The sequence below is a fragment of the Podarcis filfolensis genome (assembly GCF_964270895.1).
Source record: "Podarcis filfolensis genome assembly, chromosome: 11".
NCBI classification, from domain to species: domain Eukaryota; kingdom Metazoa; phylum Chordata; class Lepidosauria; order Squamata; family Lacertidae; genus Podarcis; species Podarcis filfolensis.
The window spans coordinates 31,489,983-31,506,913 of NC_139613.1; the positions used below are offsets into that span (position 1 = coordinate 31,489,983).

General features: G+C 41.2%; 1 protein-coding gene across 5 annotated transcripts in view; it reads left to right on the forward strand.

Moving 5' to 3' along the window:
- The window catches only part of VCAN (versican), a 126,438-nt gene that overhangs the window by 106,751 nt on the left and 2,756 nt on the right, over positions 1 to 16,931 (forward strand). For all 5 annotated transcript variants that reach the window (XM_083576423.1, XM_083576425.1, XM_083576426.1 and 2 more), the window contains one exon: positions 16,456 to 16,600. In XM_083576423.1, the coding sequence (XP_083432549.1) occupies positions 16,456 to 16,600 (145 nt within the window). The remainder of the gene's footprint in view (positions 1 to 16,455; positions 16,601 to 16,931) is intronic.

The window sequence follows — 16,931 nt, forward strand, 5'->3', positions numbered from 1 at the left end:
CCACAGGTTAGCTATCCCTGCTGTAGATAGGAGAGTGGTAGTACTTCTGGGGGGATGGACACATTGTGCTCCTTCTGGGGTAGTTTATCCACCTTTGGTCCCCACCCTGCACTTAGCTGTCACCTGTGGTTCCCAGAAGCTGTTAGCAATGTCACAGCAGCCACACCCTGGGAAACCAGTGCAGTGATGCCTAACAAACAAAAGGGACTTCACTATGGATTTCATCCATCTGGGATATCCAGTGTATGTCACTGTGAGGCTCTCTGAAAGAATAATCCCACACTGGCCTAAAGGCACAACCTTGCTGATACGTCTAGTCAGTGCCTAGATGGGTGATAGCTTGGAAACTGCCTGTACACTTTCTTGGGCTCCATGATGGAAGAAAAGCAGAAGATAACGTATATTTTAAAATGTGGGATATGGAAGTGTAATTAGTAGGCAAGACAGACAGATAAATGAATGAATATATTCAACGCAGAGTTCTGAAATAAATTATGAATTGGCACAATGAAATATTTTCAGCTGCTGTCAGCTTTGTCTTCAGAAATTCTCTTCTGTCACTTCTGCTTTTGTTTTTCTCCTTTTCCTGGTTTCTACTTCTTCATAGGAACAGAACATTTTAATGGGAAACTACCATGGCAAATTATAGAATGTGCTTTGGGGTTGCTTCAGTGCAAATCTTTTTCATGAAGTTATTGAGGAAGTCCTCAGCTTTCTCATTCTGTCCATGTAAGGCAATTTGTTTGGCAAGAACTGGCAATATATATTTTTAGAATTGGATTGTGTTTTATAGGATTGGAGGAAACAGATTATCTAGTCCAGCTGTTTTTGAAGTCCAAGGATTCTCCATCACAAAGCTTTGCTCCAACAGGTTAAACTGGGAAGGGAAAATGAGCGGAGAGAGAAAGCCCCAGGATAGTAACAGTTGGGGGGGGGGGTTGTAGAACAGTCACATAGCACTTTTGTTCCAAACCATTCAATATTTAATTTATAGCTATAGTGATATCTTTTGTCTCCTGTGGAGAAGCATCTCTTATTTTCAAATCTTAGAAGAAAAATAAATTTTGGTTGAAATAATTTGTTTCTTGACAATAAAATAAATTTTTTGAACCTTAAAAAAATAAAAATGTAAATTAAATGAAATTTTTAACAGGTATATTTGTATAGTTGGTGGCTATAGCTTATTTAAAAACTGCAGCTCGTAAATGTTTGATCATTGCTAGAGTCTAGGGAATTGCACACAGAATCACAGATTTACAGAACATAATCATAGAATGATAGAATTGTAGAGTTAGAAGGGACCTCGAGAAATCTCAGCTAAAGCATCACTGACAGTTGGCCATCCAACCTATGCTTAAAAATCCCCAAGGGAGTCCATTCCATTGTCGAACAGCTCTTACTGTCAGAAATTTCTTCCTGATGTTTAGTCAGAATCTTGTAACTTGAATCCATTGGTTTGGGTCCTAGCCACTGGATCAGAAGGAAACAAGCTTGCTCCTTCTTCTATGTGATTGCCCTTTAGATATCTGAAGATGGTTACCATATCTCCTCTCAGTCTCCTCTTACCCAGGCCCAACATGCACAGCTCCCTCAACCGTTCCTCATCAGGCTTGGTTTCCAGACCCTTGATCATCTTGGCCGCCCTTCTCTTCTACCCAATTTAATCTTCTACCCATTTTTAAATAAGGAGATACTTGGAGGAATCTGCAATGTTCCAGAGATCAGTAGATGTTCATATACAAGTTTGTAAGACTTGCTACATATGTTCTCTGAGGGCATGGTTCATATTAACAAAAAGCTTCCACCTGAAATTCCCATTGGAGCCAATACTTGAGAGAAGACTTCTTTGAATCAGGAGAAACTAGTTGCATGCTGAAATACAGTAGAGTTTTCATTCCAATAACTTTATTGAATGGCAGCTTTTCACTCTTTTGCCCAGTAGTACAGTCTTTGCACAATGCCTTTGTACAAGTAAGGCTCAACTGCTATATTGTTAACTGAATACTTCATCAATCAATGTGTTAGACGAGAAGTGTAATTAAGAATCAAGGGTCTACCTGTTCATTTTCAGAATTCTTGGGTTACTTTTTCCCATGGAAATTATCAGCTGTTGGCAATTTACCAGAATTAACAACTGTAAAAATACCAGACTTGTGCACTGCATTTTTTTTTCATACCCTGACTGGAATGCATATGAAGTTAACAAAAATAATTCCAGTAAGTGGAGTAAGCTTCTAATCCATGAGGACTCATTGACAAGCAAAGCTTTGCAGGAAAAAATGCTTAGGTCACTGCAGAGCCAACCACGAGCTGTCACACTGGAATCATTCTTCATGGACCAAACAAAATTGCTTTCATGCATTTCACCAGTAATACCTCAAGTTTTTCAAAAGCTTAAAAAAAAAAAAGTTTGGGAAAACCACCCAAGAATAAAAAGGAGAGAGAGAGGGAGAGAAATGCAGTTCCTAGTATCTTGCACCCTGGAGGTGTCTGGAATTCAGCAGGGCTTCCTATATAAACATAGCTCTCTCTGTAGGGTTCATGCTTAGCGTTAAAGGAGCTTTATTAAAATTGCTGCAAGAGTTTGCATATGAACTGAACTTCATGAACAAAAGCAAGTTAAGACTTCTTACCAATGTAAAGGCATAATTTGCTGCAACTCTTGAGCCAAGCACTTTTGGTTTTTTTTATGAAATATTTATTAGGATTTTTCAAATTCAATACAAAAAAATAAAAAAGAACAAAAAAAGCAAAAAAAAAATAAGAAAGGAAAAATTTAAAAACACATAAAATTTACAGTTCCATATTTTCATTACCATAATTCCCAGACTTCCCCACACCTCCCCTCCTTGCATTCCAATTCAAGTTGTTTGTTCAACAAGTTCCTATCCCCAATTTTTAACCTTTTTATATTTAATTCATTTCTTTTTTTTTAACTTATTTTAACTTATAAACATCAATATTTGTACCTCAATACACAAACCTTTTTCCTAAAGTCGACCCTAATTCCATTCCACGAATTTCCCAATTTTCATATTAATAACCAAACAAAAAAAATAAGACAGATCATAATTATACACCCTTTGGATTCTCAAACCCCACCACCCCCTTTCCCGGTTTCGATCCCCAACAAATGTCCAGTCTTAATCTTCTATCAGCCTGGAGATCTCACGTCCGAGGCTCTTAATTCTCTCTCAGTTCCTCTCTGCTGGTTTTTTTTATAGTCGTTAATATTAAACTCCAAATTTCGGAGGAGCTCTGTCCCAATGAAGTCCAAATTTCTTCCAGCCAGACCTCCATACTTAGAAGCAAGGTCCAAAAGTCCAATTGTCACAAAAACTCCAGCTTCCACTTTAATCAGATTTGTAATCCATAGGTCTTCAGGTCTCCACACAAAGAGATCTCTCCATTCTTCCGTCACCAATTTAAACCAGAATTTCATCATCCAGTACTTATTTTCCTTTGTAGTCATCCTGTCAGGCCTTTGGTTTAATTTCTTGTTTCCCTTTTTGAGCATGATATCAGGCCTCTGGCTCTCCTTTGTCATTTGCAAAATTACAGCTCCTCCTTCCTTCTCCTCAGGAACAACATATATCTCTTTCTCCACACTTTCAGAATTCTCAAAGTTCTCTTTTTGTCCAGCTGCATGGGCTTCCTGAGTCAAGTCCTTATCAAGTTCCGTAATGTTATTTACTTTTAAGCTCAAGGTTGTTACATTTGTAGACAAAACCTCAATTTGGCCTTGTAACTTTCCCAGGAGAACAAATACTCTGTCCAGCCCAGCCTGAATTTTCCCTCTTCCAGCCATTCTTGTAGTGTCCCAAATCCCCCTCTAGAGGGATTTGGTAACTTAGTATTCTTTCCAGTTAAAATCCAAAAGTCCGGTTAATTTGTGTCAGTTCTTATTTATTTTCAAGAAAATATAACCAAATTACAGCAACTGTATCCAGCAGAGACAGCAGAAACAAAGTTCTCTTTTTCCTTTTTGACAGCTAATTTTGACAGCTGTCAAACTTCTCTATATCTCCTCAGCAGGCTCTCTCGCGAATCGCTCCCGGGTCCGGGGGGGGGGGGGGGACTTCAACTCTCAAAATTAACTCTTATCCTCCAGCACAATTACTTATACTTGTATCGCCAAATCGTGAAATTGATATCTTTTATCGAAAAGACAGTTCTCTCAACTTTAGTTAACTAGTCCTTGCTTTAGATCTTTTACAAGGCGGGGAGGCGGACTTCCTGTTTGCGCCTTCCCCGATTGTGCCAAATTCCAAAGAAATTTCCTTAAAAAGTCCAATTTCCGTACTACTCACAGGTTGTTACTTTTAGGGTCCAATTGTTCACAGGAAAAAGTCAGCGCCCTCCGACCATGGCTCGCGGCTTCACTCCCCAGGAGAAGCAGTCGACTCTCAGCACCGCGCCACTCACCCCGTCCCCCGTTCCAAAGCCTTTAAAAAGGCTTCTTCACAGGTCGGGGGGGGGCGCAAATGGTGCCCGCCGAGTCACCAAGTTCACAGGCTTCCGCGCCTGTGATTTCTAAGGGTCCCCGCGTCGCCGCAGCGACAAGACCCCACTCCTGAAGAGCCGATTCCCTCCGGAGCTCGGAGGGAATCCACCATTAGCCGTTCGCGCTAACCCGGAAGTCTTGAGCCAAGCACTTTTGAAAAGAATTTCAGGTCTCAGGTTTAATACCTGGTGTCCCCAGATATGTCCCACTCCTGGGATTCCCATAGGCATCTGGTTTGTCCACTAAGAGAACAGAATGCTAGACAGAATGTGAGACTTTGGTTTGAGCCAGAAGGACTACTCTTACGTTCTTATGGAAAGCTCACAAGCAGATCCAACTTGGACTCTCTTGTAGCCTGATTCGCCTTGCTCCAAGTTTTGTAGCAATAATAACTGTGTGCCTAAGTCTAGACATAATATACTAGACATACCATGGTTTGTTCTAACCATAGTTCAGAAGCCCCACATTACGATGTGACCTTCCAGGTGTAAAATATGCAAACTATTGCTTAGAGCTGCTTGTCTAGTGTTTCCCATCTGCTCAGTACTCAGCTTCAGAGCTGAGACTTGGATTAGTGCTGTGCGTGAGCCAACTCATTAAAGCTAGGGTTGCCATATTTCCAAAAGTGAAAATCTGGACACAAAAGTTGATTATTATTATTATTAAAATAATTTTTATTTATATACATTTCAGTAGTTTAACCATAGTTCTAACATTTCAAACCTCGACTTCCTTCCTCCTCTTTCTGTGCTTCCTTAAATTTATTTTATCATTTCCTGCATATTCTAACTTAACTTATTCTTTTATTCATCTATTTTGATTATATATTCTTTTGAAACTGCGGATTATTATAATAATCTAGCCAATGTCTTTATCTGTTGGACATAAAAGTTGTTCAAGAGCTTTTTTTTTAGTTTTGCCCAAAGTTGTTGATTTCTCCCCCTCTTTTTTCTTTGCAAAATTTATGGAGTTATTCTTAAGCAATTTTGCCAAAATCTGTGCTTCCGACGTATGGCAGCCCTAATTAAAGCAAGTCATTATTTACCTATACAGTGGTACCTTGGGTTACATACGCTTCAGGTTACAGACGCTTCAGGTTACAGACTCTGCTAACACAGAAATAGTACCTCAGGTTAAGAACTTTGCTTCAGGATGAGAACAGAAATTGCAAGGCGGCAGCAGCAGGAGACCCCATTAGCTAAAGTTGTGCTTCAGGTTAAGAACAGTTTCAGATTAAGAACAGACCTCCGGAATGAATTAAGTACTTAACCTGAGGTTCCACTCTACAAGCCATGGTGCCATGTGAAATCTGAACTACAAAAGGATTTGACCATGGGTTCTTCACATTTCAGTCCTGTTGGATTTCCTGGGGTTTCCTTAGAAGCACATGGGAATTTTATGATTCAAGTCTTGACAAGCCTGGGTTGCTGCCCAAACTGGGGGGAAAGCCTTTATCATATAAACACAGGGGCATCTGTTGATCAAACAATTCCTGTCTCTAAGGTTTGAGTTCCTAAAGTTCTGCTGCTTCCCCCTTTTAATTACTTGAATTCTTTAAAAGAAAAAGAAGAAAAAGATATGCACATGCCGTGAGTAAATAGCCCCCTTCAGACATCATTAGGAGGTGTTTAAAAACCTTGTAGGGAAATTGCATTTCAAATAATTCAATTAGATTGGCGAGTGCCAACTTTGATATCAGCAAAGCCTAACCATGTAAACAGAAAAAAAGCAGGTATTGTTTTTGGCACATTTTCCACTGAACTTGGATGGTTACCATTTTGCTATTCGGGACCTTTGCAAGCAGGCGAAGCTGTAAAGGAGTCCACTGGAACCATTCATGTTATGGATTAACTACTTACAGCTACTCGGGGTTGTGCGCTGGGCCTCTTTCTCACAGGGGGGAGTTATTCATATCCTTTGGAAAACGCTGCTGATAATTAGTACTTTGTATGGCAGTGAGCTCACTCACATTACACAAGATTAGTGCTTTATTAAACGAGCAGACTGGTCTCTGCAGCCAGATTGTGTCTCACCCCTGGCTTGCTGGCAGCAAGGAAACAGGCGCATTGCCACTTTAAAACTGTCCAGAGACCTATGCTCATTTCGCTTCCCTTCCATGCAGACACATTTCACATGTTTATAATATGGGTTTTCAGGATGCCAATGGGAAGAGGCAATGTTGCAACAAAAGGAAACAGAAGTTCTTTATGCGAAAAGAACAAAGCATTTTTTCTTTCTTTCTTTCTTTCTTTCTTTCTTTCTTTCTTTCTTTCTTTCTTTCTTTCTTCAGTTTTACCCTACACAAATCTGTGCCTGTGCCCCTTTCAGAGAGAGTATAAAGGAAGGTGGGGAGGGGAGAGAGACTGTGAGCCTTCCATGGAAGAAAGTTGCCTGGGAGAGTTAAATAAAACAAACAACCCCCGCTTGAGAGTGCTGCAGGCAGACTGCAGACAAAAAGCCTGTTGTGCCAAAGACCCCCGGGACCCTCGAATAAAAGGATTTTAAAACTTAGCAAATATTTTCATTTTTGGTTGGTACGGCTTCAATTTAAGATACCCATTTGACCTACTCTGAGGAAGAGGAGGGGGAAGCATGCCACTATAATTACTTGAAATATATTGTTTGGTGACAAAATTGTGTTTATTTTGCTCAAACTAGTAAAGAGGCCACTCACACAGGCATTTGTTTGGAATTTTTGCTTAGTGAAACAAGGTAGCCCATTACCTTCAAACAGCACATATATGGGCATTTTGCTTTGTTTTTTAATCTTTCAGCTGGAACAAATGAATCTTAGAAGGCAGAAGCAGATTTAGCCTGGAAGTGTCCCTCTTTTCCAGAAACGTCCCTGATTTAGAGAAGCCGTCCCAGTTTCTTATTTGACTCCAGAATGTCCCACTTAGGATGTACCTATTTTCATTGGATAAATGTTCAAGGCCTTAGTTTTAAAATCCTCAGTTCTTCAAAGACTCAGACTAATATACCTCCGTGACTTCATCTCCCAGTACCAGCTGCATGCTTCAGATCCAACCTTGCCATGTGAGCCAATAATATGTGCTGTGAAAAACAGGCCTTTGTGGTGGTTGTCCTGAGACTGTGAAGTGTTCTTGCTTTCCTTGGCCTCTTCCTGTTTTTTTGGAAAGGCTGCAAGGTGCTGCTTTTATGATTGCCATTTGGTATAACTGGATTTTTTTTTAATTGTTAATTATGCTTTTGCAAAGCTAACTGAATTGTCTGCTGTTTATCATGTTATAGTTGTGACAAGTTGGAAAAGCCATTTTAATCACAGAGACCCATAAATTGTGTAGGAGGGATATGTAGGCAGGCTGTTTCTTCATTGTCTGACAGGGCTGGCCCAAGATATTTTGCTGCCTGGGGCAAAAAGCATGGTGGCACCCCATCCCAGAAGCTGACTGGAGTGGCGGTCAAATCTTTCAACACTTGTGACAGGACAGCATCCTCCACCATATCCGTAACAGAGGACAGCAGCTGGGCTTAGAGAGTGCAGAGCAGGCTGTGTGGGACACACAAATCTGTCACTCAGCACCTTGTAGCCACTGCCTGCTCCCCTGTATCTTCCATCTGAGGTGGCTGCCCCCCTTTGCCTAATGGTAGGGTGGGTCCTGTTGCCTGTTGTGATACTATGGCACAAATGTCTGAAATGGGAATTTTTGAGTGTAGTCTTCAGTGTTGAATGGTTTGTTGTTGTTTTTTGTAAACTGCTGATGTAACAAAACCAGTTGCTTGAATCTGCATTTTATTAAGACTTGCTCTACAAACCCAGTTCCTCTCTTTGTTCTTCCTTCTTGTTTCCTCTCCCAGCTAGAGACACCATACCATTAAGCACACGAAGCTCGCAGAAGGCAATGGGAAGATTGTGATTGATTTCCTTGGTATTTGTGCTGAGCACTAAAGGAATCACATCTTTCCGGTGTATTAAAGCTCTTAACCTCCTTTAATCAAGGGCGTTTATTATCTTGGTTCAGCAACGAGTAAACAGCTCCATCTAGTGGGGATTTTCCGTGACGCTGAATAAGCATTTACACTGAGCTGATCTCTTCAAGTTTCAGTGGATAATAGCTTTAAATCTCCAAATGATTGCTCCCCAATAGCAAAATACAAATTCAGAGCATTTTATTTTTTATTTTTTTTACATAAGGCACTTTTTTATACCAGGAAATCATTGCGAGACATGTGGAAAACGTATCTCGGAAGATATATGTGCTGAGAGATCCACAGGCTTAAAATCTGGCATGCAGTCAGAAATTTAATAGTATCCCACATCCTAATAAGTCATGTTAGGCCCTTTCATATGGAGAATTCTCAGGTGTCTGGTGTGCAAAACTCAGTGTACCTGAGGTACACAAGTAATATTTACCCTAGTCCAATCAGCAGACTCCAGTAGGAGGGAGCTAATAAGATTTTATGTGGGTGGCACATCCAAAGTAGAGACTTGTATAACTTTTTGTCTGTCGTGCATTAAAGTATGCAGATCTGCTTTCTGAATGTTTCCATCAACTCTCTTATTCTTTTACTCAGAGTGGCACGTTTAACCATGCAACTAGATTAGGTCTATCCTCGCCGGATTCATTGCAGCCTCCTGGGGAATTCCAATGATACATTTGTCTTTTCCCACCTCTGTGTGTGAATATTGGCAGCACACATAGGTTCATCAATGGTAGCTGTTGGGATGGGAGAATATCTTCCTTCTGTTCTGTGCAACATCTCTGCCTTGATTCAGAAGGGGAAGGTGGAGTTTGTACACTTTTTCAAGTCTGGCAAAACCTGCTGGTTACACTGTACAAACACATGACTCCTAAACACACTGTTTTTGTGTGTGCTTACGATTTTTGAATGTACATAATAACATGTGAAGGAGACAACGCATCTGTCAAACTGGTACACTTAGCCATTGATCTTAAACACCAACTAGTGGGTCTCCAGCTCTTGTTGGACTTCATATCCCATCAGCCCAACCAGGGATGGGAGGGCCACAGGTTCCCTACCCCTGTGATGCAAACTGTGATGCCCCATTGAATACACTGCGACCTATTTCTGACAAGTCTCTTGACTCTCTTATCATTGTACCTATATAGTACATGTTGATAAAAATGTTTGTAGCTTGCACGCATTAGGTGTGCATTTAAAAACCGTGTTTGTTTTTACTACATCTAAAAAGTGCCATGGGCAATGTGCAGTGTTATACTAATTAAAAGCTGCCTTCAGTGGAACCAAAGCCATGCTTAGTTCATTATGAATCAGCTCAGTCTGAACTTACTAAACTAAGGGCACCCTTGATAGGTCAACTTGCAGACAAACCAGCTGTTCATGTGGGCAATGGAAGGACTTTACTTGAAGTTAAATAAACTTCAGAAGAAATTTACCCATGTAGGAAGCACACTTTCTAGATAAAAACCTGAAAGGTCTTATCTGCCTCAGTGGAAGAGTTTTTCCCCTAATAGATAGGAGGGATTATGGGAAAGACAACACTAGTTAATGAAGGTTTCCGGTGTTCAATTTTAAAGCACTCACTGATAAATGCTAGGCTTATTTTGCTTTGCTTTGAAGGTGTCCTTGGCTCCTTGGGTTTTATGAAAGGCTTGTAACATCCCCCCTGTGCACATAGACAAAAATTTCCAGGGGATAGTGGAAGGAAGGGAAAGAAAACCTCAGTTCTCTTAAGGAAGCATTTAAAGAAGCTGAAAATTAAATGACTGACTTACTTAATTTTGGGACGTGTTTATTAGAAAGAACCACATACTTGATATTGGATGCTCATTGGTTTCTCACACAACGGTCAAGTAATTATGCTTTCTGCATTGGCAGTTGATTTAGTCGCGGTTCATTACACTCTGTCCCATTGACTGCTCTGGAATGTGAAATCCCAACTATTGATCCCAGGCACTTGGTGGGGATTTCAGAGATAAAAGGGATAGCTGTTATCATTCAGTATCTATTGCATTGCTTAGATACTGTTCAGGACAGATTCACCTTGACAACATTCAAACAACTGAAGAGCCATGAGAATTACTTATTGGTTACCCAAGTAACTAAGCTGCTATAAAGCTAGACTAGGTTAGGATACATGCAAAAGATTTCAAGAAAGAAAAGCTAGAGTTGTATATTTTGGATGTGCGTTGTGAGTGAATGACAAAAGTTAGCAAGCAGCTAACAAAAACAATTGTTGTTTTTATCTTGTTTTGCCTAAATGCAGTTTCAAGAAAGGATTTCTGTATCTCTTGTGGCATGGAGCAGTATAATTTAACTGAAACTTAAATGTTAGATACCATAGAAATGGGTAGCAGTAGGAACACAGTCCTATAACTAATAAGGAATGACCACACTACTGTATATACTTTCTCTGAAAGAATGATAAATTATTGGAAAGTGGTGCTTAGTTGGCGATGCAGAAAGCAGCTTAAATTTCCTGTAATGAATCTCACCAAGAAAGATCTATGTGAAAGCCAGCATGGGATTATAGTTTGGATGTCCAATTAGGACTGGAGAGTCGCAGATTTAAGTCTATCCTTGACCATGGGCCAGTTAATGTTCCTCAGCCTAACCTACTTTACAGGGTTTGAAAAATATGGGTAGCATGCACCATCTTAAATGAGGAATTCTCCCAAACTGGGGTTGCCTCTTCTATGCTGGTGCCTTTTACAACACATCTGCATCATCTAAAAAACAAAGACAGTGTGCTTTTGGCTTCAGAACTCTTGTTCAATTAACTTGCAAAATCAATGTATTGATGAACTATTTAATTAATTAAAGCTTGTAAACTAATCAACTTAGAGAGAAGCCCCTGTTGGTGAAGCAACCACAATCCATTGCTTTGTTCTTTTCTTGTGGGGAGGCCCAGAGGTTGAGCAAAGTGTGTCCTTCCCTCCAACTGATGACAATGTGCTGCCATAGGATCGTGCCATTTCTGCATGTATTGGGAAATGGGCTTTGAACATGGTGCTTCCATGATCGCTCCCCATTTTTACCCAGCTTTCCTTCCCTTTAGCAGGATTCCCCAACAACAGCATCTGTCATCTAAGGTAGCTGCTTCAGTTAACCTAATGGTAGGGCCAGCAGTGCACCCACTTGTTTTTCAGGAAATGGGGTACAGGAGAGCTTGGGTTCAAATGGATGTCAAAGCTGGAAGTACCAAAAATCTGTTGAGAACATCTAACCATCTAGCTCAGCATCCTGGGTTATGCTGGTTTTGCTTCGGCATATGTTGTTTTATCTTTACGAGTGCTTTCCACCAGTTTTCCAGAGACTAATATTAAGAGAAGTGACCTGGAGAAGGATCCTCTTCCCCTCCATCCCTTTTTAATTTTTTTTAAAAAATGGTGTTACATTGGCTACTTTCCAGTCCTCAGGTATGGAAGCTGATCTTAGGGACAAGTTGTATATACTTGTTAGAAGACTGGAAATGTCACATTTCAGTTCTCATCTGTTGACACTTGTATGTGAGGATCACTCCCGTAAAGATCTCTGTGCATTTTGTTCCACATTCTTGATGCCCTGTATATATCCCCAAGTAGCACCACTCTGCACACACAGAACATACCCCCACATGCCATTGTATCTGTGGAAGCTTGCTGTTGTACCTGGATCATCCTTGGGTTGATTTAAGTACAAAAGCGAGACTTTTAGCTGGTGGCGTCATTCATCTATTAAAGCATAACACTTTATTTCTTCATTTATACAAAGATGTAACTTAGCTGGAAAGTAACTGGGAAAGGGGTATTGTTTTTGTATCCGCCTGTTCATTTGGCTGGCTAAGCTTCAAAAATATAAGACATTGTTCTGTGCCAAAACTGGAAATGAAACATTCTGTTTCTCTTCCATGTGTTATTTGAAAAATACAGAAATAGAATAAAATAGAAAGTACAAAGACATGGAGCACAAACCACAGCAATGTTGCCTGCAGGAGCCCTGTTGAAATTAGGTGATGGAAATCAGTTGAAAGCTTCTGCACAAGACACTTCCATGAATACACCAGGAGAAGCTCCCATGAAACGATGTCCGTTTTCACCTAAATCTATTAAAAGATATATCTGGATCACGTTCCCATTAGCAGCCTTGCTCATGCATCAGTTAACTGATACTGTGGTTGCTGAAATCCCAACCCCTAAGTCTTGCAGCAGATTGTAGTTGTGTAGCTTAGTGAAAGATTGAGGTCCTTTCTTCTCATCAGAAAGTTAATCTATCTACTATTATTTTCCATCCTACTAGGGAGGGGGGGCATATTATGCTGCTTCTGGGGTAGTTTGCCTACCTTTGGTCCCCAGCCTGCACTCAGCTCTTACCTAAAAGCTGTCAGCAAGTGACAGCGGCCACACCACAGGAAATGGTTTTGACTGGCAGGCTAAACTAGGTGAGGTAGCCAATGGGTCTCAAACCCTCAGTGAGTTAGAGATTTTTCCTGCATGCCAAGGCAGGCTCCAGTGGGTTGGGTGGGCAAGACCAATAGTGCGTCTAACAGTCATGAAGACACTTTCTGCACATGCTGTAGAGGGCAGTGAGAGGCAGATGGGGCTCATCAACCTGGGAAGGTAGCCCATCTTAGAGAACATAGGAGCCAAGTCTTAGGGGCTGAAGTCCCTTCACCCCACCCATAAAATATTTAAGAGGGCTTGGGCTTCCCAAAGTTTATGGACATTGTCATTCAAACGGTGCATGGGATCAATTATGCAGGGCAGGACTTACCTGGGCCACCCCAATATTTTATTCAAGTTGGTACCCCTGGAGAAGGAAAACACTGAAGCTAAACCTCCACTGCCTTGCGGGAGATCTTTGGGAGAAGAAAAGGTTTGTGAGCAAACCCTACACAAATGCAGAGCTGGATGGCGCCTTGTACACCTCCTTCCAAAAATTCCTGCAGCCTAGCTGACGCCCAACATATTGCTCTGCTTTGTTTGGACCACATCAACGAGGCCAAAAGAGAGGCCTTGTTGTCTGGGCAGCCCAGAACCTCCATACACACTGCAGGGCACCCAGGGGAGGTAATTTCAGCGTTGCTAATGTAGTAGTTGGACTTCACCCCCAGAGGCGTGCTCGATTATCTCTGGAGACAGGCGAATGCCAACAACAAGAAGCACGTGGTGCCGCACAGGTAGTCGCAAAATGTGAAACTTGCCTTGATCATATGAGCCGTATATGGGGTTTGCAGCCTGTGGTCCTCTAGATATTGTTGAGCTACAGTTCTCTCCATCCCTGGTCACTGGCCATGTTAGTTGGGACTGATGGGAGTTGGGAGTCCAACAACAACTGGAGGGCCACAGTTGCCTCACCAGAGCCATCTGAGCACCATCTGCACTGGGATCTTCCAATAACTGGTCTGCATCAGTTAAACCTGACTTCCACCCATATTTGTAAAAGGAGGAATCAAGCCTCCAATGCACTTGTCTTGTGCCATGTTTTAATGCGGGCCGAGGGAACCGTTTCTGAAGGCTTATCTCCCCATCAGTGATGCTTGCCTAAATAAGGAAATGGAAAAGTTCAATATGTGTAGCATGGAGAGTTAAGAAAGCATTTCAGGAGTCTGGAACCTCCTCTGTTAAGTGGTTCTGGCATTAGTAAAAAGCAGCATGCAGGTCAGAAAGCCAAAGTAAATGTGCGCAGTGATGATATCAGCTGTGAGGCAACAGCACGTTACGGCTGGGGATGTGGTGCAATCTTGCAAAATCCATTCCATGGGACTGAAGGGCCTTGCCAGCAGCATATGCAAGCCAGGGCTCACGGCTGTTATTGCAGGCCCTTGATGTAAAGGCTCTTGAATCTTTGTTGGCTGGAATGTAATGTCTTGAAATCCCAGGGCTGCCATTTCTGCCAGGAGTTGACCACCAGCATCCCCTACTAGCATATGGAAACTAAAATGAATGTTCAGCTATTGGAGGAAAAGGTGTTACTTAGAGGTTTGGCTACGGAGTGACTGAAGTCACTTAGTAGTTTTGGATGAGGTTTGCAAAATAAGCCCTGACTCTTGCAGTTATTTTCAGAGTTTTGCACCTGGTTAGAAAGCAAGTCAATTCATTGCTTGGGATAGAATTGTAGAGTTGGAAAGGACCCTGAGGGAGTCTGTTCTGCTGTCAAGCAGCTCTTGCTGTCAGAAAGTTATTCCTGATGTTTAGCTGGAATCTCCTAGAAGACCAATGTGTATTATACCATGATACCAGGCAAGAATAATCAATGAATAGTTTGACTCTATGCACATTTACATAGGAAAAAAGACTCTGTAGTTCAGTGGGTCTTACTCACAGATAAGTAAGCATAAGACTGTAGCCCTAGCCTTATGGCAATTAAAATGTTTTATAGCCTGGCACAGACAATACTTTTAATGCAGCCCAATTTAGAAGTCTACAGTTCACTTGCCTGTATACATAAAAAGCCATTATTGACATACTGGAGGAAATACGACACTAAAATACTATACAGTATTCAAAATACTATATTCCGCTTTTCCACAGCCAGGATAATTAAGCACCACTTTTGTGTGGTGCATTAACTTTATTAGTAAAATGTTCTCAGAAAGACATTATGTTTGGATTACTAGATAAAGAATTAAAGGAAAACAATTTGTGCTTTTTATAAACATGTAAGTGGACCAGCTCCAAGAAGTAAGCACTGAGATTAAATAAAAGCACTTGTGAACTGTGCCATTATGACCATTTAAGGGACAGAGTGACTGGTACATGCCAGGTATTTATGAGGATTCTTGCTCTTCTAGAAACTTATTTTTATCCACCATTAATTTCTACTTGAAATGAAAGTTTTGTAGCACCACAGAGAAAAGCTAAGAAGATTTCAAGTATTCTCCCTCTCTTTTCCTGATTACTCATATATCTGTATCTGTACACAAGACAAAGAATAGTACAATGTAGTACTTATTCTGCCGTAGTCCTATTTATTCAGATAAAGAGTTTTGAAACGTTGTTATTGTTTAGTCATTTAGTCGTGTCCAACTCTTCATGATCCCATGGACCAGAGCGCACCAGGCACTCCTGTCTTCCACTGCCTCCCGCAGTTTGGTCAAATTCATGCTGGTAGCTTCAAGAACACTGTCCAACAATCTCGTCCTCTGTTGTCCCCTTCTCCTTGTGCCCTCAAACTTTCCCAATATGTTTTGAATATGTTTTGAAACATATTCTAGTGCTATGCATTACAGAAATGAAAAAGGGATATCTTGGTAAGGCAAGCATTTTCTCTCTCTGGGCTATTTGAGAAACAAGACACAAGGCTGTAGTAGTGCATACTGGATAGTACAGAATGTCCACATGGCAATCTCTGATAGGTGCTTCCTTGTTAGACTCTTGACGGGGTGAGCTCCCATTGCTCTGTCCCAGCTCCTGCCAACCTAGCAATTCAAAAGCACACCAATTCAAGTAGATAAATAGGGACCACTGCAACAGGAAAGCAAACGGTGTTTCCATGCGCTCTGGTTTCCGTCATGGTGTCCCGTTGCACCAGAAGCAGTTTAGTCATGCTGACCACATGATCCAGAAAGCTGTCTGTGGACAAACACTGTCTCCCTCAGACTGAAAGTGAGATGAGTACCACAACCCCATAGTCGTCTTTGACTGGACTTCACTGTCTGGGGTCCCTTACCTTTACCTTACTGTATTTAATGTACACATTTTTTTAAAAAAATCAAATAAGAGCTATGGTACTCAGGGAAGGATAATTAGTGGAATACCAATGGGTGGAGAACCCTTCCCCATTTACTGTGATCCTGATGAAAATCCGCCCCCTGAAGCAGCTATTTGCATTGGGAGGGAACACTTTATTGACTTCAGGGGAAAATTTCTTCCCAGTGCAGATAGCAGCTTCAGAGGACAGGTTTTCCTTGGGACTACGAGGAGGAAGGAAATATTTACATTTCATTCGTCCTTAACTTAGCAAGCCCTGCTTGAATTCAATTTCTTTTAAACCATGCTTCTGGTATTTTTCTTTATCTTCTTCAGCAATATGAAAACTGGAGACCAAACCAGCCAGACAGTTTCTTTTCTTCTGGAGAAGACTGTGTTGTTATAATCTGGCATGAGAATGGCCAGTGGAACGATGTACCATGCAACTACCATCTCACCTACACTTGCAAGAAAGGAACAGGTAAGGATTTTCAGACCAGGGTCACAAACTGCCACATGAAATACACAAGAAGTGCAGGCTTGTGAACTTACACGTGCAAGTCATAATGTCTGAAGACTAGCATATTTCATTGCAGGCCGAGCTATGTTAGTGCTGCAGAAATCAGTGCTGGCTGTGTTATTGAAATTGGCTGCATGCCATTATTAAAAATATGCTGAAACAAATGAATGCACTCTAAGTAGAATTCTTCATCCCTACTTTAGCTTTCTTGTAATTTCATGTTTCAGCTGTGTAAGAGAAAAAGGCAATGACATATGACTGCCATCCTAACTCCACTTATTTTAATTCAGCA